Here is a 23626-nt window from a genome sequence, read left to right on the forward strand (position 1 = left end):
ATGGTTATGCCTGGAACCCCTATTGGTACCAATATCATCCTTAGTTTACTTATTTTTTTTTTTTGTAATTTGTAATTATTAATACGTTAAATACTTTTGTTAATATTGTAATCATTTTTATAATTATCTAACTTTTATTCTTAGATTTTAATAATTTTTGAATGTGGGGTAATATACCAAACTTCAAAAATATGTATATATGTTTGCAGTTTATCTTATTTACACAACAGGGTAAAACAACGCATTTTCAAAGACTGGCATTAAGTTCAGCAAAAGCAACTAATTTTGACGACAAGATGCAAAATATATGTGAAATAACAACAAGACGGAATGAACAAATGATGTGCACCATTTATCATTCAGCAAACAAACGCCAATATATTTGGAAACTTTGGTAAAAATTTAATCATTTTCACACAAATCACCCTCAATAATTTAAATTGTTACTGATTTCTTGCAAATGAGGGCATTGCAAGATCTTAAGTGTGGGAAGGGGTTAAATTCTTTCGGATTTTAAAATTTTTATATTAAACACTTGGTTACCATTAAAAATACTAGTAAAGCAGTAGTTGTATTAGAATCTAGTGCTCTCTGATAATAAAGAACAGCCCTAGTCTTATATACTGACTACCCAATTCTAGTAAAATTTTTCAAAATTTTCAATTAAATGAATTCAAAATCATGTTTATACATATTTATGAACGATAAAACTAGGTTTTAACACCAAAATTATTGTTACCTCGGAAAGGACATAAATTGAGAAACAAACTAAAATGTTAAAATTCATTTAAAATGGAATAGAGGACGATAAAAAGGAAAATAAAAGCCAAGTGTGGGAAAATTTACCAAGTTATTTTAAACATATGTCACATATATCTGTAACAAATAACTGAAAATACTTTTGCTTTGGACTAAACTAAACTGTTTTACCCGATGAAAGAAAAGAAGAGATGGATCTACACGATGAATCAATTCCATCATTAAAAGGAAGTAAAGTCTTCCGAAAAAGACACGCGCTTCTTGATTTAGGTCATGAAGTTGTCATCCAGACCAGCTGTAGGTTGACGAAAAATCTAGAAAAGTCATCACTAAAATCAGCAGGAAATCCACGGACCTCAGCATTAAACAGGGTCGCCAAGTGGTCAGATTTATCCTAACCATGAGAAGGATTTATCTCGTACAATGGGGGGGCACCATGCAAATTAGCTGGATAAGACTAATGAATCAGATCCCCAGAAAGGATAATCTCCTTAAAGATTAAAAATCAGCTTTTAAGACTGATATTACTCAATCCTAGAGATTGACCTTAAAGATTGAGAATTCAAACTCATGGAATTCAATGATATCTAAACTCGGGCTTAAACGAGAAAATATTTTGATCAAAATTACAAACCGATTTGTTTTCTGAAAACCCTATTTTCAATGCGTTCATTACCATTGAACGTAAAATCCTAGGAATTCACCTGGAATTCATTAGGTCACCTGAACTAAATCGGGTGTCAACCGTAAGAACGGTGGTTGCATAGCATGGTCAAAGACAGGACCTTGTGTCAAACCAAAAAATTATAAGGGTGAGCTTTACTATTGCTCCTACCAAGGATAGTAATTGCGTCCGACACGTTATAGACCATAATCAAAAGCATGTCATGGGACATTGCCTTAACAGTTGCTTGTTCAACGCTTTCCTTTCAACCGGACGGTAGTTTACCGAAAGGTAATATACGGGACAAGTAAACTGGACGTGTTGCTTTCCAAATACAAGGTTAGCAAGTGGGTGACACAAAACCGCAAGTTTGAGCTAAAATTTTCAAATCTGAAACCCACCAAACCCACAAAAATATTTTGCAAACACCGGTAAAGGGTTATTCCGGAAAACTTATCTAGGATAAAAACTAGATTTCAAAAGATCAAATGTTTTCATAAAGATCCAATTTCCTTAATGGATCTAAATTTTTATAGTCATGTGGGACTGTAAACCATATCGTTACTACCATTGTTTATACCGCCGTATAGAAATCACTGATGTACAAAGTGTGAAGAATAAAGAAGTGATTCTAGTATTTCAAGACGATATTGCTTGAGGACAAGCAACGCTCAAGTGTGGGAATATTTGATAATGCTAAAAACGAACATATATTTCATAGCATTATTCCTCAAGAAAGACAAGCTTTTAGTTGCAATTGTTCTATTTACAAGTGATATTCGTTTAAATAATAAAAGGTGAAGACAAAAGACAGATTCGACGAATTGAAGACGCAAACGACCAAAAAGCTCAAAAGTACAAAAGACAATCAAAAAGGTTCCAATTATTGATAAGAAACGTCTCGAAATCACAAGAGTACAAGATTCAAAACGCAAAGTACAAGATATTAAATTGTACGCGAGGACGTTCGAAAATCCGGAACCGGGACCAGAGTCAACTCTTAACGCTCGACGCAACGGACTAAAAATTACAAGTTAACTATGTATATAAATATAATATAATATATAATTAATTATATTAATTATATATATATTATATATATATATTAAAAACCGTCGGCAGAGAAAACTCCAAGGACTGAGCTGTAAAATCATCCTCCGCGACTCGCGGAGTTTGAAGGGGATTTTGCCGCGAGTCGCGGAGCCCCAAATTTCAACTCTGGCTATAAAGCAAACCGAATTCTGATCAAAATTTCATATTCTATTTTCTCTCTTCTCTATCTATACGATATATATATATATATATATAATTTATATTTTAATTTTAATTTTAATTATAATTCTAATAATAAGGGTATGTTAGCGAATGTTGTAAGGGTGTAAGTCGAAATTCTGTCCGTGTAACGCTACGCTATTTTTAATCATTGTAAGTTATGTTCAACCTTTTTATATTAATGTCTCGTAGCTAAGTTATTATTATGCTTATTTAAAACGAAGTAATCATGATGTTGGGCTAATTACTAAAATTGGGTAATTGGGCTTTGTACCATAATTGGGGTTTGGACAAAAGAACGACACTTGTGGAAATTAGACTATGGGCTATTAATGGGCTTTATATTTGTTTAACTAAATGATAGTTTGTTAATGTTAATATAAAGATTTACAATTGGGCGTCCCTATAAATTACCATATACACTCGATCGGACACGATGGGCGGGGTATTTATATGTACGAATAATCGTTCATTTAACTGGACACGGGAATGGATTAATAGCCACTAGAATAATTAAAACAGGGGTGAAATTACATTCAAGGGTAATTGGTGTAATTGTTAACAAAGTAGTAAAACCTTGGTTTACACGCAGTCGATAACCTGGTGTATTCATTAAACAAAGTATTAAAACCTTGTTACAATTCGAATCCCCAATTAGTTGGAATATTTAACTTCGGGTATAAGAATAATTTGATGAGGACACTCGCACTTTATATTTATGACTGATGGACTGTTATGGACAAAAACCAGACGGACATATTAAATAATCCAGGACAAAGGACAATTAACCCATGGGCATAGAACTAAAATCAACACGTCAAACATCATGATTACGGAAGTTTAAATAAGCATAATTCTTTTATTTCATATTTAATTTCCTTTATTTTATATTTAATTGCACTTCTAATTATCGCACTTTTATTTATTGTTATTTAATCGCACTTTTAATTATTGTACTTTTTAATTATCGCAATTTTATTTTATCACATTTTTATTATTTGCAATTTCATTATCGTTATTTACTTTACGCTTTAATTTAAGTCTTGTATTTATTTTATATTTTACATTAGGTTTTAACTGCGACTAAAGTTTTAAAATCGACAAACCGGTCAATAAACGGTAAAAACCCCCCTTTATAATAATAATATTACTTATATATATGTTTGTATTTTTATAAAAGTAAACTAATATAGCGTTGAGCTTTGTTTAAAGATTTCCCTGTGGAACGAACCGGACTTACTAAAAACTATACTACTGTACGATTAGGTATACTGCCTATAAGTGTTGTAGCAAGGTTTAAGTATATCCATTCTATAAATAAATAAATATCTTGTGTAAAATTGTATTGTATTTAATAGTTTTTCCTAGTAAATTTATAAGCTATTTTATATACACCTCGTACGACATCAATCATCGAAAGTTTGATGATAAAGAATAGTATGTTGAAAGCGCTCAGAAAAGTTGAAACTGGAAAACGGATTGAGCTAACCACGAAGAAGACCAAGGACAAATACAAGGACCATACCCTATATTCAAAGAATCTAGGTAATTCTGGATCCGTTGAAATCTTTAGAGAATATCTCACTCCGAAGTCATGTTAAAATCTTGAGGAAAATTTTTCTTCATCAACCTTCAAACTTGGAAATTCCAAAATATCATCATAAATATCTTCGATATTTCTGAGGATATTTTCATAACTATTCTTATCCGAAATCATTAATCTCTTCGTGCTATCAGTAGTACATCATATAGAAACTGTTAGTTTCTATATTCTGTAAACTTTCGAGCTTAAAATATGAATGTTATTGAAGTAATGTTGGGAACTGATGCATGAGTTAGTATAATATAATGACACTTGATCAACGTGATTATATTACAGTAAGTCATGCTGAGTTTTAATGGAACGTGATGATTCACAGACCATAAGTCATCATGTGCCATGTTATACGACTCTTACATTCTATATAATCTATAAACATATCAAGAACAAATTTTCTTGATAGTTCTATCTTTCTCTTGAATTTTGGTAAATTAACCAATCAAGATCGTGCCATTACCATTTTCTTTTTAGAACATTAACCATGTTCATTCTGAATTTTATATCTACAAATTCTAGACCATTACTGGTTATACTTAAAGTCGAGAAGAGAATAAAAAGGCAAATAGCTCCGGTATATAGGGGAAAATATAAAGCCCAATGATAACACTGAAATTACAAACCGTGGATATCAGTGAGTCTAGCAATAAAAAGACACGGAAGGATTATACATACAATAATCCCTAGAGCATAGTAGAAATAAACAGATTCTTCCGGTGGGAGTTGGAAAAGAAGAACGATCATTACGCTAGTCAGAATAAGAACAAGAATTAGAACCGGATTAAGCATTATTATAATCTTTTGGATATATGAACTAAGAAAGAAAGTATAGAAATGGTGAAAACTAATGGAACGAAAAAGGTAGAATTTATAGTGGAAATACTTGACAGAGTAATCAAGGCAGATCACCGTATTTAATTATAGAGATCTTAATTCGCCGAAGAATCAAATCTTTTAGATTTCGAAGATTTTCTTTACATTCCTTGAATTCCGGAATTCAAACGTGACTACGTCAAAAGCTAAGGCGAATATTTAAATTTCTCTTTTCACTCTTTTGTGACAGCTTCACTCATACGCTTTACATAATCGAAGCGTTATATCCATATTACTCAATAAAGATAAAACTCTACTTATCAACTCATATTCGTCATGAAAACATTTTTATTGTTAGCCATGATGATCCCACTCAAATTTCGGGACGAAATTTCTTTAACGGGTAGGTACTGTGATGACCCGGGAATTTCCGACCAAATTTAAACTTAATCTTTATATGCTTCCAACACGATAAGCAAAGTCTGTTATATTGAGTCTCAAAAATTCTTGAATTGGTTACATGAATTCAGTTAACCTTTGACCTTGCCCGATGATTCACGAACAATTGTTGTTAATAAGTATGTAATATATATATATATATATATATATATATATATATATATATATATATATATAATTAATAAATATTAAAGATTCAATAAATTATATAAATGATCAGGTTTATATAATAAATGGTAATATATTAAATGTAATTACTAGTACAAGTGAAGGAATAATTGTTATATTACTATTATCAACATTATTTTCATTAGTATTATTAATATTAATATTATTAATATTAATATTAATAATTGTATAAATAATATTATTATGAACATTATTATAATTATTATTAGTGTTATTATTATCTATTAGAAAATAATACATTTAATTATTATTAACATTAACAATATGATCATTATCATTTATTTATTTATTTATTAGTATCATTATTGTTTATTATTCACTATTATTACTAATAAAATTATTATTATTAATATAATTATTATTATTAATTATTATATAAGCTAGAAATCAAAATATTTGTACGATCAAATTTCAGATATCCATCTATCTGTTTTACGTATTTGTTTCTACCCCAATCTGTTACACATCATTTTCAATCGTACCAATCTCATGAACTTTACAGCTTTTATTTTATTTTTTCTCCTGTTATTGATTGAAAAACAGATTGATTAAAATCTTCCTATAAACAGACCAATACATAAAGTAATGAGCTCATGGAATTATCTTTCACAACCAATATCAATTCCTACAACTCCTATCACCACCTTTTGAACAAAACCATGAAGACCATCACCTTTATCCACCCTCATCAGTCGCGAACACCACACAAACCCATGATTCAACCCCATCGTCACACACTTGCTAGTTTTCTATTTTGTATCTCATCCGTAATACACCACCGATCACCATCAACCCAAAGTTGCAAACCACCACCACGAGAACAATAACCATAACCCACCTACTCGATAAACCCACAAAACCTGCTCAAACTATTTTTATTTTGTCACCTTTGCTACAGCTGTACGATGACCCAAGTCATCTATTCTACTTGGCAAAAACCCACCTTCAAATTCGTAAATGCAGTCTACTTGTTTTTCTGTTGAAAACCGTCCGAACCACCACACCCACACCGTAACCACCACCTCTCCAACAAAACCTACGAAACACCTATCATTTTCATCTTGTTGTTTGATCACCACTGAAATCCTTAAACAAACCCGCTACTACGTCCTATCCATCTAGCTTCTTGATAAGACAAAACCGAACCAAATCACTTCGATTTAAAGCTGTTGTTTGCAGCAGGGAGTGATGTTCGAACAACTGCCACCACCACCTTTATTCTCATTATTTTAAATCAAACGATGCCAATTTAATTGGGTCGTATATTTTGAACTCCATGATTGGTTTGGTGAACGCGATGAAAACAGATGGAATAACTTACGGTTAAGGTATTACTTATATATAGAAAACTACCACAATGCTTTATTGAAGTTACCAAAAGAATTAGGCAAGTGGAAATAATTATCCTTCATATGGCCGACCATTAATGGATCCCATACAGTGACTTTTAAATATTTTATTATGATGATGAGGTAATATTAATAAACAATGATCCTCGCTTTTGGTTCATGCTTTTCCTGTCGATGGTCACCACAGCCAATTCCATTCGATGCACCACTGCTACTCGCTTTTATTTATTTGTTGTTGCTATTTCAACCGATGCAACTTGATACTAGAATATCTTTTTCTTTGTGGCAGACAACACATAACTGCAAACCCCACTTGTTGATATTAAAGAAAAAGAAAACTGATACATATTTTCCCTAGTTTAGTTTGGACTGTTAACGGGCCAGTTAAATTCGTTTTGGATGTGTTGTAGATGGAGCTTGAGCCGAATGCTTGATCTTGGACTCCAAATAAAAGGGATTAGCTAAGTAGGCTGAGAGGTTTTATCTTCTGATTGGGCTGCCCATTTTGTCGAAGCCCAGAATGCATTTACTGCTTGCTGCTCGATGACTTTTTTTTTTCTTTCTAAAACTGCCTTGTTTCAATTTTTTCTTACCACGGAGAGTAATAATTAAGATGATAGATGATAATGATGATGATAATGATGATGATTAGGATATGATATGATGATTCATGTTGATGATAATACAGATGATGATGTTAAATGGGGATGGTAAAGATTCGATGATGATGATAGAAACATGTTATATGTTAAACAGCATCATACATGATAAGTTAATAAGTGTGCGAATAATTACCATAAAGTATCGAGTGGTACAGTGGTTTGGAAGAAATATTAATAAGCAAGGGGTCACGGGTTCGAGCCCTGGTTGTGGCAATTTTTTTTAAAGAAGAAGTAGAATTGCAGACTGAGATGGGTTAAATCGGTGTAATTCGGTATAAACACAGAAAATATTAAGTGGTGTAGTGGTTAAGGGTATGAGTGTTAAGCGGTACATCTAAAGTTTGAGACCGGGCTGCAACATCTTTTTAAGAAACTATTCTCTAAGGTAGTATACTTATTTTTCATTTTATTACTAATATTATTTCTTTTATAATTATCAGTATTATTATTATTATTATCATTTGTATTAAAAATTATTATTATAGTTATTATTATTATCAGTATTACTATTATGATAATCATTATTACTAAAAGTATCACTATTTTAAATATATTATCATTTTTTTATGTCATTACATTAATTAATATTATTAATTATAACTTTAGTTTTAAATATATTTAGTATATAGAATATAACTGTATTTTTATGATCTTAAACTAAAAAGATATATATTATAAATTAGGTACAAACTTTAAATACATAGGAGTATATATAATAAGTATACTACTTTTACTAATAAAATATTTTTTTTTGTTTGTTCATTTATGTTTTAATATAACTCAAATTTATTAAAAGTATTATTATACTAAAAAAATTATGAGTACTTAAAAATATTAATGCCAAGTATTTATTCAAAATAATTTAATAAAGCATATAATATATTATTGTGATAAATTAATAAAACATATAAAATAAATATATTTAAGTAATTATTAATATTAAATCACAAGTATATTACTAATATCAAAATATATATTTAATTGAATATTATATGTGTTAATCTATACATAAATGATATAGGTTCGTGAATCCAAGGCCAGACCTTACACTTGTTCAATGTCGTCATATGTATTTTTACTACAAAATACAGTATGGTGAGTTCATTTGCTCCCTTTTACTCTTTACATTTTTGGGACTGAGAATACATGCGCTTTTTTTAAAACTGCTTTATTAAATGCTTTTGAAATATATTTGGAACTGCGAATACATGAAATGCTTTTATAAATATTTGACGAGATAGACACATGCAAAACACTCCTCGAATGAATTATTATGCAGACCGAAGTTCTGCGAATTATTATTGTATTATGTGAACATGATAATTGCCACTATTGAATTATGCGGACATGATAATTGCCACCATTGAATTATGTGGACATGATAATTGCCACCAATTGAAGTGAATGTTATGTATCGAGAAAATGATTTTATACACAGGTTATGTGTATGATATTTTGTACACGAGATATGTGTACGGTTACAAAGATTTGTTAAAATGATTTCGTACACGAGAAAGGTGTACTGTATTTAAAAAGATATCGCATGTACATTACAGGTGGGTATAGGATTCGGGCCCATTTGTACCATGCAGGATTTAAATCTTGTGGTCTATCAAAATGATAAATTTTATTGTTTTATGATAAACCTATGAACTCACCAACCTTTTAGTTGACACTTGAAAGCATGTTTATTCTCAGGTATGAAAGAAATCTTTCGCTGTGCATTTTGCTCAATTTAAGGACATTACTTGGAGTCGATCATCGCTCTGGGATCAAATGTTGATGACTTCGTCCAGATGGATTAGGACGGGGCATTTCAGTTGGTATCACTCCAAGAAGTTAACGGATGAAGTGTCGACGTGTTATGATGCCATCCGGGGTGAAGTATCGACGTGTTAAAATGCCACCCGGGGTGAAGCATCGATGTGTTAAGATGCCACCCGTGAGATTAGTGTACGACGTGTTAAGTACTCTAATGGTTGTTATGAACACCGATGAGAAATTCAAGTACCATTCCTTGTACAATTGGTTAACCATGGTTATGTGTTATAGTACAGCATAATAAATTGTTCGTGTTATATGCTATCGTTTGTGCTAGCTCATGATATCGTGGACTTAGCATTTGTAATTTGAGATGGTATGCAAATTTTTAAAATGCTAGCGTGTATGAGGTATTTGTGTAAGTGATTGCAAGTAAGTAGATTATATATGTATGTGTATAATTATTGCATTCACTAAGCTTTACTTACGCTCTCATTGTTTACCTTTTTATAGGCTCGGGCGTCGACAAGGGTAAGGGCGTTCGGTTGGATTAGAGATCCCGCTTTGTTTTGATAGGGGACGCTTTTGGATGTGTTAGCTTTTGAAGTTTGGCCAATATGTGGGTAGTTTAACCCAAACACCATGCTATAGGTGTCGTTTGGAATTTAAACTCTTATGGTCGAACTTGTATTTTTGAACGAAACTCGTAAAATGGCCGATGTGGGCCTGATGTTGTAATACTTGGTTTTATGGTGGAAATCTCTTAGTTTAACTTATTATAACATGTTGTGAAAAGGTTTTCGCTTAAAAGTGTCAGGAAGCGGGTTTTTCGCTCGCGTAAGTGGAACACCTAGATCAGTCCCTGGCAGTTCATTGGGACGCCGTCCCAAAAGGCTGGACGCCGTCAAGGCCTTCAGTGCTGGACGCCGTCCAGAATCCTGGACGCCTTCCAGATGTACTGACCCAGAATTTTTTTTTTAGTGTGTTTTTGAGATAACGAAGTCGGGTTGTTACATCTTTTTAACTTTTAGGGTTCTATCATCGTTATAAAGATAGACTGGGACCACTTTATAGAAATAGCTCATATTTGTACGTTATACGCATAGACAAACAACAAATGCTCGGCGAGCTGGTTTGATTACATCAATTTTACGTGTGTTTCAATGATTCTTTGAACAACATATACTCCATTGATTCTTCGCTTCCAATAAAGTTTCATAATATACAGTTTTTTACACGTAAAATTAGTTTAAATAAAAATAATATCATAATTTTACTTATATACAGCTAAACCAACCCAACCCAACCAAGATCAATTAGTGTCACTATAAGTAGTACTGTGTATAATTTTTTTTGCTTTGCATAATCTGAGTATATTCTATCATGCAACTTTCAACTTTATTAACCTAGAATGAGCCAATTCTCTAAATTTAAAGCTTTCTCTTTTTTATAGCATGATTCTCATTATCTACTTCAATATTTAGACCTATGGATGCAACTGTCTTTTCATCTATAAGCTTCCCATGAAAGACACATCAAAGATAGCATTTTATAACTTAATTAATAGTAAAAAAAAAAAAAGTACCTTTTGTAATTGAATACAACAATTGAGTTATTTACCTTGAAAATATGTTGATCTGCCACTAAGCTCCAAAATCTAAACCCTAAACTCTAACCTAACCCTAAACCCTAAATCTAAACCCAAAACCGTAAACCTAAACTATAAACCCTAAACCATAAATTTAAATCCTAAATCCTAACCTAAACCCTAAATCTAAACCCAAAACCCTGAACCTAAACTCTAAACCCTAAAACCTAAATCTAAACCCTAAACCCTAAATCTAAACCCAGAACCCTAAACCTAAACTCTAAACCCTAAAATCTAAACCCTAAACCCTAACTAAACCCTAAATCTAAACCCAGAACCCTAAACCTAAACTCTAAACTCTAAAATCTAAACCCTAAACCCTAACTAAACCCTAAATCTAAACCCAAAACCCTAAACCTAAACTCTAAACCCTAAATCCTAAATCTAAACCCTAAACCCTAAATCTAAACCCAGAACCCTAAACCTAAACTCTAAACCCTAAAATCTAAACCCTAAACCCTAAACCTAAATCCTGAGCCCTAAACCTAAACTTTAAACCCTAAAAACTCTAAACCTAAACCCTAAACTCTAAGCCCAAAAATCTAAACCCTAGAATCTAAACCCTAAACCCTAACCTATTCAACTTTATAAAAGAAATAATATATTCAAAAGGGTGTTGAACAAATAATACCAACTTCACAAGCTTCTTCTATTTATACTTGAGAACATGAATCGCTATGGCAGCATACTGTAAATTGCCCCACCAAGATATGAAATCATTTATTTCTCATTGCCTGACCCAACCCTTACAAATTCATCATCACAACCTCTTTTATTAGCCTTCTTTTCATGAATCTCATTCATTTTTATTCGCCTCAAACATATACAACCTTTGACTATTCCCGACGATTCACGAACCATAGTTTGCAAATAAATATGTATATATATAAGTATATATAAATGTAAGTATATATATATATATATATATATATATATATATATATATATATATATATATATATATATATATATATATAATAATTTAAAATTTCAAAATAGAATTTAAACATTTGAACTAAATATGTAAAATGAACTACAAAAATAATATATATATTTGAACTATGTAGAATGACTATTATATGTACATAGTAATATATATATATATATATATATATATATATATATATATATATATATATATATATATATATATATATATATATATATATATATATATATATATATATAAAAGACATCTAATAATAACTAATATATTGTAGTATTTATAAAATTTATGAACAATAAATATTCAATATATAATATTATATAATACATTAGGAAGTAATTAATAAACTGTAAAATTAACATATTAAATTTAAATTATAAGAAAAATATAGTTAATACATTATTGTTAGCATCATTGTTATTAGTAAAATTGTAAGTTTAATTATTATTAGGATTATTGAAGATATTATTAATAATATATCAGTATTTTTATTATAATTAATAGTATTATTATTATTAGATATTATTATTACTACCATTATCATTAAGGATCAATATTATTAAACTTTATTATTTTTATTATTATTATGATACAAATTATTATCATTATCATGAATATTATTATTAATATTATTATTATATCTATTATTAATATAATTAGTATTATTTTAATATTATTATTATCATCATTAATTTTATTATCTCTATTATGATTATTATTATATGATTATTATTAGTATTCTTATCAATAAAATTATTTATTATTATTATTATTATTAATATTACCATTAATTAGTATTATTATTATATATATACTAACTATTATTATTATAAACTCAGATATATACCTGATCGATTAGTTACCCATCATTATCAATTTTATCTTATTTTTCCTTAGCCATGTCTGATTATGATTTTGTTATCGACCACAAACGCTAGATAACAACCTTGTACACTATTTCAATTATTTGTTTAGCTTTATCATTATCATTTACATATCTGCTGTTAATCACTGTAAAGAGGAATCAAAGAGAAATTACAGAAACATACTCTTATTATTATTATTTTTTTTCTTCTCTTCATTCATGTCTTTTTAGTCAAAAATCGATTTCAAAGCTTTTGTAAAAATCTAAAAATGTAGTTATGTTGGAAATCTTATAAGGAAACTATCTGCAAATTCTCAAATTCTAATTCGCTAAATCAAGGGTAAATTTTCGAGTCAAAGATTATGAACAAAAAGTCAACTGTATGTTTTTCATTCAAATTCGAATATGTTTTGATGATTCAAGTTCAAATTATGATCCCAATAGTTTCTATATAAGATTAGAAAACTACTTCGTGATATACTTTTTTTCTGTAAAGTAATAAAAATCAAAAATCACAAATTTTTTGTGCTGTTACTCGTCGAGCAGCAACAGCTGCCTTTTTTTTTGTTTTTTTGTTTTGTTAATCAAATTAACCACTTATAATTATTTTGGTATTAAATACAAAATCCTAAAATCAATTTAGTAAACGTTATTAAGATTAAAGGGAGTCTGGTCGATGTTTAAATGAAGAAGGGTAACAGCAGATGAGGGTTAAATGAAATAAGATAGAAGTTTATTTCAGAAAATGGGCAACAGCCCAACGGTCTAGAGCGTTTGTGCGTGAGCGGGAGGTCTTGGGTTCGAGTCCCTGTGGTGGCCTTCTTTTTATTGAATTTCTCTTCAAAGGTTATTACTCTTATTGTTATTATTATTATTATTATTATTACTATTATTAGTATTATTATTATTAAGATCATCAATAATATACTTATCAATATTGTTGTTACTAATAATATAATTATTATTATTATTATTATTATTATTATTATTACAAATACAAGTATTAGGATAAAAATTATCATTTTTATGATAATAACTAATATTATTAGTTTTATTATGCAAATAATAAAATTATCATTTTTCAATAATATTAGAACTAGTATCATTCCTACTAAGTATTATTAACATACTTAAAATGGTAATATCATTATTATTATTGTTATAAGTAATATCTTAACATCATCAAGATTATTATTATCAGTGCTATTATTATTAAGATTTATTATCATTACTAACAATTTAATTAAAGTTACCACTAAAACAAAAGTATTATGATTACTAGTAATATCAATATCATTACTATTAAAAGCATTATGAGTATAAAAATAAAGGTTTTTAAAATATTATCATTAAGATGATATGTATATATTAAACATATTAACAAATTGTATATAAATATTCATATATAACAATTTAGGTATTTTGTTAATATAATACTAAACAGATATAGATATATATATTAATATAAGTATATAAATATTCATCATTTAAAATGGAAACACAAAGTAAAAGTATATATTATTAATATAAAAATGGTGTAACTAATAAAATTAGATATATTTTTGTTCGATTACAACTATGTATATTAATAAATATACAAATGATATAGGTTCGTGAATCCAAGGCCAACCTTGCACTTGTTCAATGACGTCATATGTATTTTTACTACAAAATACAGTATTGTGAGTTTCATTTGCTCCCTTTTTAAATGCTTTTGCAATATATATTTTTGGGCTGAGAATACATGCACTGCTTTTATAAATGTTTGACGAAATAGACACAAGTACTTGAAACTACATTGTATGGTTGGATTATTATACCGAATATCGCCCCTTCAAGTCTGGTAACCTAAGAATTAGGGAAATGGCCCCTAATTGACGCGAATCCTAAAGATAGATCTATGGGCCTAACAAACCCCATTCTGGATTTTAGAATGCTTTAGTACTTCGATTTAAATGGTGATTGCGATTGCCAATATTTATGGCATACTTGCGAGTATGCGGGGATATTCTATATGCATTATGTTAATGTCGGTTACCAGGTGTTCATCATACGAATGTATTTTTATACACTTGCGAGTGTAATGTTATTTATGAAAAATGAAATCTTGTGGTCTATTAAAATGATGGAAATGAATGTTTATGATAAACTAATGAACTCACCAACCTTTTGGTTGACACTTGAAAGCATGTTTATTCTCAGGTTTGAAAGAAATCTTCCGCTGTGCATTTGCTCATTCTAAAGATATTACTTGGAGTCTTTCATGGCATATTTCAAAAGACGTTGCATTTGAATCATTAAGTTCATCAAGATTGATAAGAAGTCATTGATAGTTTGATATATTAAAAAATGATATGCATGCCTGTTAACTTTAAAGGAAGTTTGTCTTTTAAAAACGAATGCAATATTTGTAAAATGTATCATATAGAGGTCAAGTACCTCGCGATGTAACCAAATGTAATTTATTCGTCCTGATGGATTAGGACAGGTCATTAAAGTGTAGACCCAAAACACTAAACCCTAAACTCTAAATCGTTCGTATTAAAAACTCGTTCTAAACCTAATTTCTAAACCCTAAACCCTAATTTCTAAACCCTAATTACTAAACCCTAAACATTGTTTTTCATTAATCAAAAGTCATTTTTATGTTTTTTTTTGTTAACATATTATATTTGATGCATGAAAAGCAGTTAACATGCATCAAAAAGCAGCTAATACTAATACTATACTAATATTAATAAAATAACAAAGAAAAAAGATTAAGCGTTAAGCAACAGCAACCTAGAAAGTGAAAAATCTTAAAAACAAATAAAGGTTCATGAAACAAATTGATTCATTGGCCCACTATTTTAAAGTTTAATCATTCTGTTATCACGCAATAGGATGTACTTGAACAGCAAGAACAAAGGTTAACATTCAGTTTTTGCCTTAATTCATATCTAGAAAGCGTTAGTTTTTACATACATATATATTTACATCACAAATTTCATTTTCTTGATACCAAACAGAACATATTTATAGCGTATTAAACCCAGATAAAGATTACAACAGCTAAAAGGACACGATAGAACATAAAGTTGCACGTTTATTACCGAACCCACGCTACAGCGTCGATTTTATCTCTAGCACCCATGTATAACTCGAGACTTTTAGCAAGTTCTTATCTTTTCCACATCAATGTTGGATCTTCATCTAGCAACTCTCAAACAATGGCACTCGACCTGCAACACGTACATGATAATAATTAATTAGAAAATTGTTTTCTTAAAACCCTAAATCACCACAATAATAAATATATATAAACCTTGATTTCAAAAGTACCAGATGAAGATGATACGACGATTTCAAACGCGTGACTTTATGAAGATGAATTGAACATGATAATGGATGAAGAAGATGATCGGAATTCACAATATTAAATATATATAAACCTTGATTTCAAAAGTATCAGATGAAGATGATACGACGATTTCAAACGGGTGACTTTATGAAGACGAATTGATAACGAATTGAACATGATAATGGATGGAGAAGATGAACGTGATTGGAACCAGAGTCAAGAATGAAAGGGATTAGGTTATCCCGAACGTGAGAGGATATAACAGATTAAATATTTAAAGTAGAAGCTACTTACGCATCTACAGAAGCTTCAGCGGGACCTCTAAAATAATTCAACGACCCCTATATAAGTCGTCGATATCCTTGTTCTAGAGCAATCAAGTGCGGCTGATATCCATCCGACTCCGAAACAATTTTCTTCACATTTGGCAACGAAAGATGCTTATCGAACGAAAGTTTTCGCAATGCAGCGGGAAGTTGGTTGTCAAAAACTCTGTAGATTCGGTCACATCCAGGCCGTCTAACACAACAAAACAACATATATTATCATAATGACATCATCATCTTTTTTTGAAAGGCAGAATGACATCACCATATATTGATATATATCCTATTTGGAAATAGAAACAAAGAGAAGACAAGATAAAGGCATTATTACTCACCCTCCATCTAGATGCTCCTTGAATATTTTGTCGAACACATGGCAAAGTTCCAGAATGGTGTACAATTTGGCCTGTATGATCACGATCAGGTGAAACAGTGACAGTAAAGCCATAATGTATAAAAACTATATTTCTAATTTTTTCTTTTTATGATAATTATGTGTAAATCAACATAAGCAAGATCAATAGACTGATACTCTAATCTTAGATTTAGAAACAAGTTAAAAGGTGTACGGATCATTGCATTGAAATTAAACTTCAGGGGATTTTAACCAATTTGACCCGTTTGAGGTAAAACAAGGCCGAAGTAAATTGTTGCCTCTGATAACAACATTATTATACAGAAAAGTTTCTTACCCCATCATCAACAGCAATTGGCCTCCCAAGACGGTCCAACTCAGCTTCCATGTCATCAATACCTTTGTTTATCAAGGCAATGATGCCTGGTATTTTTTCTTTTATTACAGATTCAAGATGCTGCATATAAAAATCATCCAAATGTACTCAAGTTTTTCATACCTGAACCATTGTTGTTATCATTAATACATGTTCCACAAAAGGGTTTGTCTATACACCATTGAAAGGACTTGTAGAGACACTACATATTCGGGCCATCCACACTTGACAAATGTATAAAATCTGTAGAAACAAAAAAAAAGTGCACAAAAATGAAGAGACAATACCTGTGATAGAAGTTTTGCAAGGTATTTGGAACCCATTTTACTGGCCAAGTGTCCATAGTCTGGACTGGTAAGAAAATACTCCTGCTCCTTTTGCCTTGCATAAATCATATCAGTGTTTTTCATTATATCAGATTGGGATCTATTCACAATCCCCACCCATGGATGTTGCAGAAGATAAGCTCTTCCTTCAAGAACCTTCAGAAAAAAAAAATCATCAGTATTAACTATTTTAGAATTTATAGGCGGAGAAATGGGCAGACTGGGTAACAGGTCATAATGGGTTTAAATCTTGCGATGAATTGAAACTGCATTGTGATTTTATTTTTTGAAAACCCTAATTTCATGGAGACAAGTTTTGAATCAGATCTCTTTGAATCGCTATCCAGAGATCTTTTTGAAGGGAGCAAGTTAGGGTTTATGCATATGAATGTGGTGTGAATGAATCAGATAGTCGGGAACCCCTATTTTTGTTAAATTGTTCCGTGTTTAATGTTAAAGATCGGGGTTTAGGGGTAATTTAGAGAGATCAATGTTAAGAATGTATTTATTACCTAATAGTATTAGAGGATGATTTTTAGCCATTGGATTAAAGGGTAGTAGGAGGTAATTTTTTTATCTAAGGGTGTTGAAAGGGGTTTCTTAAACATTTATTACGTAATAAACTATATGGATTACATTCATGATGTAAATCGTATGTATCACACAAAGATAGACTTACATTTACTACAACATAACATGCCCTATGATAAATAATCCGAAAAACAGGCACAAAATATATTTGAGAACCCAATATTTCGCCGTGTGCACATTTAGAATTAAAGACACATTTGTACTAATGTCTAGTTGTCTACTGATGAAAAGTGCCTTCACCCTAAGAAACATATACAGTATATCATACGATCATCAAAAACGGGTATGTTCATAGAACCAATATAGCCACTAAGATGAAAACTGAGTACAAAATTGTGTAATATACGAATTAAATATAAAGTGATAATAACATGAATTCAAACTAACCTATTTTTTTCCAGTTCCCCCCATTGTACTTTTTCACCACATCAGCTAAAATATTGTCCTGCAACGCAATATTCAATAAATATTAGCATACTGCATATAATATACTTGTATAAAATAGCCTGCAGCTATGAATTATGACACGGCATGTTTCAAAGTTTGGATTATAACAAGATGTTGACTTTACTAAACACATATGATCTTTTTAAAAGTGAGAAAGCATTATTAATCAACACAAGCATGTTACAATGAGCAAGATAATAAATTAACAAAAAAAAAAAAAAAAAAAAAAAAAACCAAATTACATAGTAAGCAACTAACCTCTTCCTCTGTCAAGCCTGCTTGTGATGAACGTTTAGTTTGACAAACACTTCTGCAAGCACAAGTAAAAAAAAAGCTTTAGTGAATTCTTTGCAAGAATTGATGAGAGCTAGTTTGACTTTTTCCATACAGAAAGCTGAAACTTTGACTAAAAATTACAATAACTTGTCTCTTTATCTATTCTGTAGCATTACATCCCCAAATCCAAATGCCTTACTAAGACAATCTTTCCTAACTGATTAACTGAAAGATATTATGAAAAAATAGCTAGATTGGATTGATCAACTTAACAGTATTAGTTCAAAAATTTTAATTCACAAGCCAATCAACTAAATAAAACCATAAAGGGGTTAAATTCAGGTCAACAAACATTATAAAATCTAACAAAAATTAAATCTTTCAAGCTTACCCACGACTGCATTGAGATCTTGAAGTGTTAGCATCACAACTACTATCCGAAATCTATGAACGCGAAGTAAATCCAATCTCTTTGGTCAACTCAAAAGTGTGACGTTCATCTTTTAGCCCAGCCATCGCATCTATTGAAATCTTTTGACCTAAAATCAATTTCATAGAAGCAACAAATCAAAATAGACAAAATTGAAAATTGATCGAATATATACTAACATAATCAAAGACTACAATTAGCATAATCTTAAGGATAACGCAAAAGCTTTACTAATTGAATACACGTATCTTAGGGATGCACTAATCGACTTCAGGTTCATTAAATATACCATCGAAAAACCTGTAGATGCAACCTTAATTAGTAATTTTGATTAGTCTCGATGATTTGGGGAGAATTTGGGATTATTTTTTTCCTTGAATGAATGTACTTGAATGAATGTAGAGGGATTGCAGTAGACAGCAACATAAGTTTTACACAAATTAACAATTAAAATTGCCGATTAAAACACAAAAGATAACAACATAAATACGGTTTAAAATTGAAAATTAACAAAAGACAAGTACACAACAACATAAGTTAATAGATCATAGATGAAAAATTGGAAGTTACCAATTAAGATTTGAAGGTATAGGATTTGATATTGAAGAGCGTCACAAACGTATTGGCGTTTAGAACCTTCAATTACTAATTTGGTGTCATCCAATTTGAAGAAGATATATCGCCGAAGAAACTAATCGATTACATTATAGCTGAAACGTATTGGATTTTATTTCTATGGGTTTTGTTAGTCTTTCTAAAGTGTATATTTGATAACTCCCAATTGAACGGAACCTTAATTTTATTAAAAGGTACCTTGTTTTTTTTTTTTTTTGTTAATTAGTAGGGTATTTTGGAGATAGGGTGTATGTAAAATTGATTTATTAACTAATTTTTTAGTGAATGATTAAGGACCATTAGATCAAAGGGTATTATAATATAATTTTCTAATCTAATGATAATTAAGGGGGTTTTGAAAACATTTATTAGCTAATCGAGACTCTCTTTTAATGTATATATATATAGTGAATAGTGATAGTGATATTAAATTATTTAGAAATTAATTAATGGCAAATTAATTACGAAGATATATACTAAAATCACATGTTAACTTTGTAACGGATCATGATCAAATGCCATAACTTATTACCATAATATAAGTTATAATTAGCTTATATTTACGAATATATTTATGATTTATATAAATGATAAAATATCATATTTCCTCCCTATAAACACGTATTATTGAATTATGTATTTTATTTTGTTATTATACATTTATAGACCATCTAGATTTATTAATTTATTTTGTGACCTATTGATAGTTAAAAACGCTTTTTTAGTATCACTATCACTATATACATCAAAAGAGAGTCTCGATTAGCTAATAAATGTTTTCAAAACACCCTTAATTACTATTAGATAAGAAAATTACATTATAATACCCCTTGATCCAATGGTGCTTAATCATCTACCAAAAATATTAGCTAATAAATCGATTGTTGAAACACTCATCCCTAAAATACCCCCTTCTAATCTAATAATTAAAAAAAAAACACGGGAGAAAAATAACAAAGAAGGGATACGTTCATTCAACAAAACCCTAACTTCTTCTCCTAACCAAATCATCCACGCCGATTAGAAACGATTTGGATCCATATCAATTGTAAGTATAAAGTTTTTACATCTGATTCGAGTTTTACATGATCAAAAGAGTGTCTTTTCTTGTTATCTTAAGAGTGTCTTTGAACCATATCATGTTGTTGTTAGCTGTTTAATTCCCATCTTTTTCTTTGGCAGAAAATAACAATTAATGGAAGACCATATCGCTGCATAGAAGTTTTTCAGATTGGAATTCTATCAAACCGGTGATTTATGGTATGAACTAAGGTTTAATAGCAGATTCTGTGAAGTTCCTAGCTACATCGTATTATTCTGCTTTTTAATTTCTATATGCTGTATTTTGTAGAAGTCATTCGTTAGTAGGAATATCAGTTGAGTTTTTGCTGTGATTGAAATCATGAAGTCTTAATGAGCATTTTTAAAGTTGTAGCCTTTTTTATTTATTGATTATTTTTCACTTGAAGTTTAAAAGAAATTTGGAGATTCCCTAAACGGGAACTTGGGACAAGTTTGAGTTTGGTGTATTATGCATTCATGGTTTTTGTAGTCCAGCTTATTGCAGTAGTATGCCACATTTGCCACTATATTTGAATCATAAAAATACCTCAAGAGTGCTAAAATTGGTTTGTAGTAGTTTTACATCGATCCACAATTGCACATGAACGTTTTGCACAGTAAATTTGAAAACTTCATCATTCATCCTGGGTAACGATTGTACTGTCAATTTTTAAAGGGGTGATACATACAATTGTTGATAGTCGTGCTAACTGAGTTGGGGGTTATATTAATTAGTTATTTAACCGCCTATTACATGTTTCAGGTGACTTGTTGATGTTATTGAATGTATCACTAGATGAAAAAGTCTTGCCAACTACAAATGGCCAATTGAAGCCTCCTCTAGAAAAGCATCGTTTGAAGGTTAGATTTACCTGATATCTTACCTTTGATATCTTACATTTGTCAGTTGCATATTTTGTATTTTTGTATACATTTTACGTGTCAATACGTTTACGGAAGTTACATTATTTCAATGATAGTAGTTATTTTCAAATGAATTAATCTATTTTGTATGCGTTAGAATAATAGTGGCTGGCTTTTGACTTGTTTGACCTGTTTATACGCGGTTAACCTCTTAGAGACGAACCACAACCAGAATCAACTTATTTATATGCCAATAGTTCGAATAATGCCACCTTCATGTCCTCACCTTGCGTTGCATTCAGTTTATTATAATCTGCACTTTTAGTTGTATTTTCTCTTCTCATGGATGGATTTATTATACGCTTGCAGATTGTGGAGTTCCTTTCGGTTCTGTTGAAGACTGGGAATGAAATAGCAGAAAACGAATTAATCAGCTCGGGAACTATACAAAGAGTTATTGATCTTTTCTTTGAGTAAGATATTTCTAATACATCTCTTTTGATGTTCTTAGAATGTACAAAATATAGTCTTGTTACTCAATTGTCAAGTTGTCAACCGTGGTCTAATTAATATGCATACACCTGTATGATGCATATTCTTACAGTTTCTTGTACTATTAATTGATGCAGGTACCCGTAATGGTGTTTTGAGATTGAACATAATTATCTATCTCTGACTAATGTTTCGGCTTTAGATACAGTGATTGTTGTTGTTTGATGTTCAATGCTCCTTTTGCTGGTACTACTATGAGGTGGATAAAAGAATAAATCATTAAGGTTGAATGTTTTTTCAGGAATTTGATTGCATTTGTGTTCTTAAAATGGCTACTCGAGCAGCAGCTTCAACTTCAATCGTGAGTTTAACACGCATGAACAACCTATTGAGAATCGAAAAGAATTTCGATGTTAAAGTTCCGTACCTGAAAAGGGTTTGGTTTCATAGAACCAATACATATGTTTAGTTATATGCTTGCATTTATTGTAGCTCTTGTAGTGATCACCCTATAAAAATTCAAATGACAACTAAATCGTAAACCCTGTATGGCTTCAACTCTCGAACCAGGTATTTCTGTTTATCTTTGTTATCCTTATGGCTTCTTTATATTATGTTCATGGTCAATTGCACATATGACTAACTGGTGATACAATAATATGTACCGATGTTATTGTTGTCATGTGCACAAACTTGAAATGCACCTCCATTATTATGTGTTTAAAGACTCCTACTAAGGAGAGTTATGTTTTAGGTTTTAGGTATTAAACTTTCATATGTAGCGTTTATTGACGTCAATTAAGATCTCTTTGTGAATTTAACAAATTTATTGATTTCATTTTAATCAATCTGCACTTTCATTCAAGCAGATGTACAAAGCAAGAAACGAGTGAAGTAAAAAACGAGTACAATGTAGAGATATTGCAACTCTGTATAATTTTATGTTTGAAAATTCTGATTGTATATGTTGTGTACCATATAATTAAATAAGCCAAACGTACAACTCTCTAATATAAAAATATTTATATTCGCGGACAAAAAATGGATTAAAATCAATCATATTGAACGACATTGGGAATGATTAAAATACCACCAAGAATGTTGTTTATAAGAAATTCTTGAGATGTATTTGAATGGGATGT

General features: G+C 30.3%; 1 protein-coding gene and 1 pseudogene across 1 annotated transcript; one reads left to right on the forward strand and one right to left on the reverse strand.

Annotated features, from left to right (window-relative positions):
* Positions 1 to 16614: 16614 nt before the first annotated feature.
* Positions 16615 to 18349, reverse strand: LOC139863207 (phragmoplastin DRP1E-like; annotated as a pseudogene).
* Positions 18350 to 20996: 2647 nt separating this feature from the next.
* LOC139864877 (uncharacterized) lies at positions 20997 to 23190 on the forward strand. Its single transcript, XM_071853441.1, has 5 exons — positions 20997 to 21114; positions 21249 to 21326; positions 21892 to 21989; positions 22362 to 22465; positions 22786 to 23190. The coding sequence occupies exons 3-5, from the start codon at positions 21903 to 21905 to the stop codon at positions 22847 to 22849; spliced, it is 255 nt and encodes an 84-aa protein (XP_071709542.1). The 5' UTR covers positions 20997 to 21114; positions 21249 to 21326; positions 21892 to 21902; the 3' UTR covers positions 22850 to 23190.
* The last annotated feature ends 436 nt before the right edge of the window (positions 23191 to 23626 follow it).

The sequence above is a fragment of the Rutidosis leptorrhynchoides genome, chromosome 8, assembly GCF_046630445.1.
Source record: "Rutidosis leptorrhynchoides isolate AG116_Rl617_1_P2 chromosome 8, CSIRO_AGI_Rlap_v1, whole genome shotgun sequence".
In the NCBI taxonomy this organism is placed as follows: Eukaryota; Viridiplantae; Streptophyta; class Magnoliopsida; order Asterales; family Asteraceae; genus Rutidosis; species Rutidosis leptorrhynchoides.

Coding starts and splice junctions, on each gene's coding strand:
- LOC139864877 (XM_071853441.1), top strand. CDS start 21,903: ATGTTATTGAATGTATCACTAGATGAAAAAGTCTTGCCAACTACAAAT. Junction 21,990..22,361: donor TAGAAAAGCATCGTTTGAAG/GTTAGATTTACC, acceptor ATACGCTTGCAG/ATTGTGGAGTTCCTTTCGGT. Junction 22,466..22,785: donor GTTATTGATCTTTTCTTTGA/GTAAGATATTTC, acceptor ATGTTTTTTCAG/GAATTTGATTGCATTTGTGT.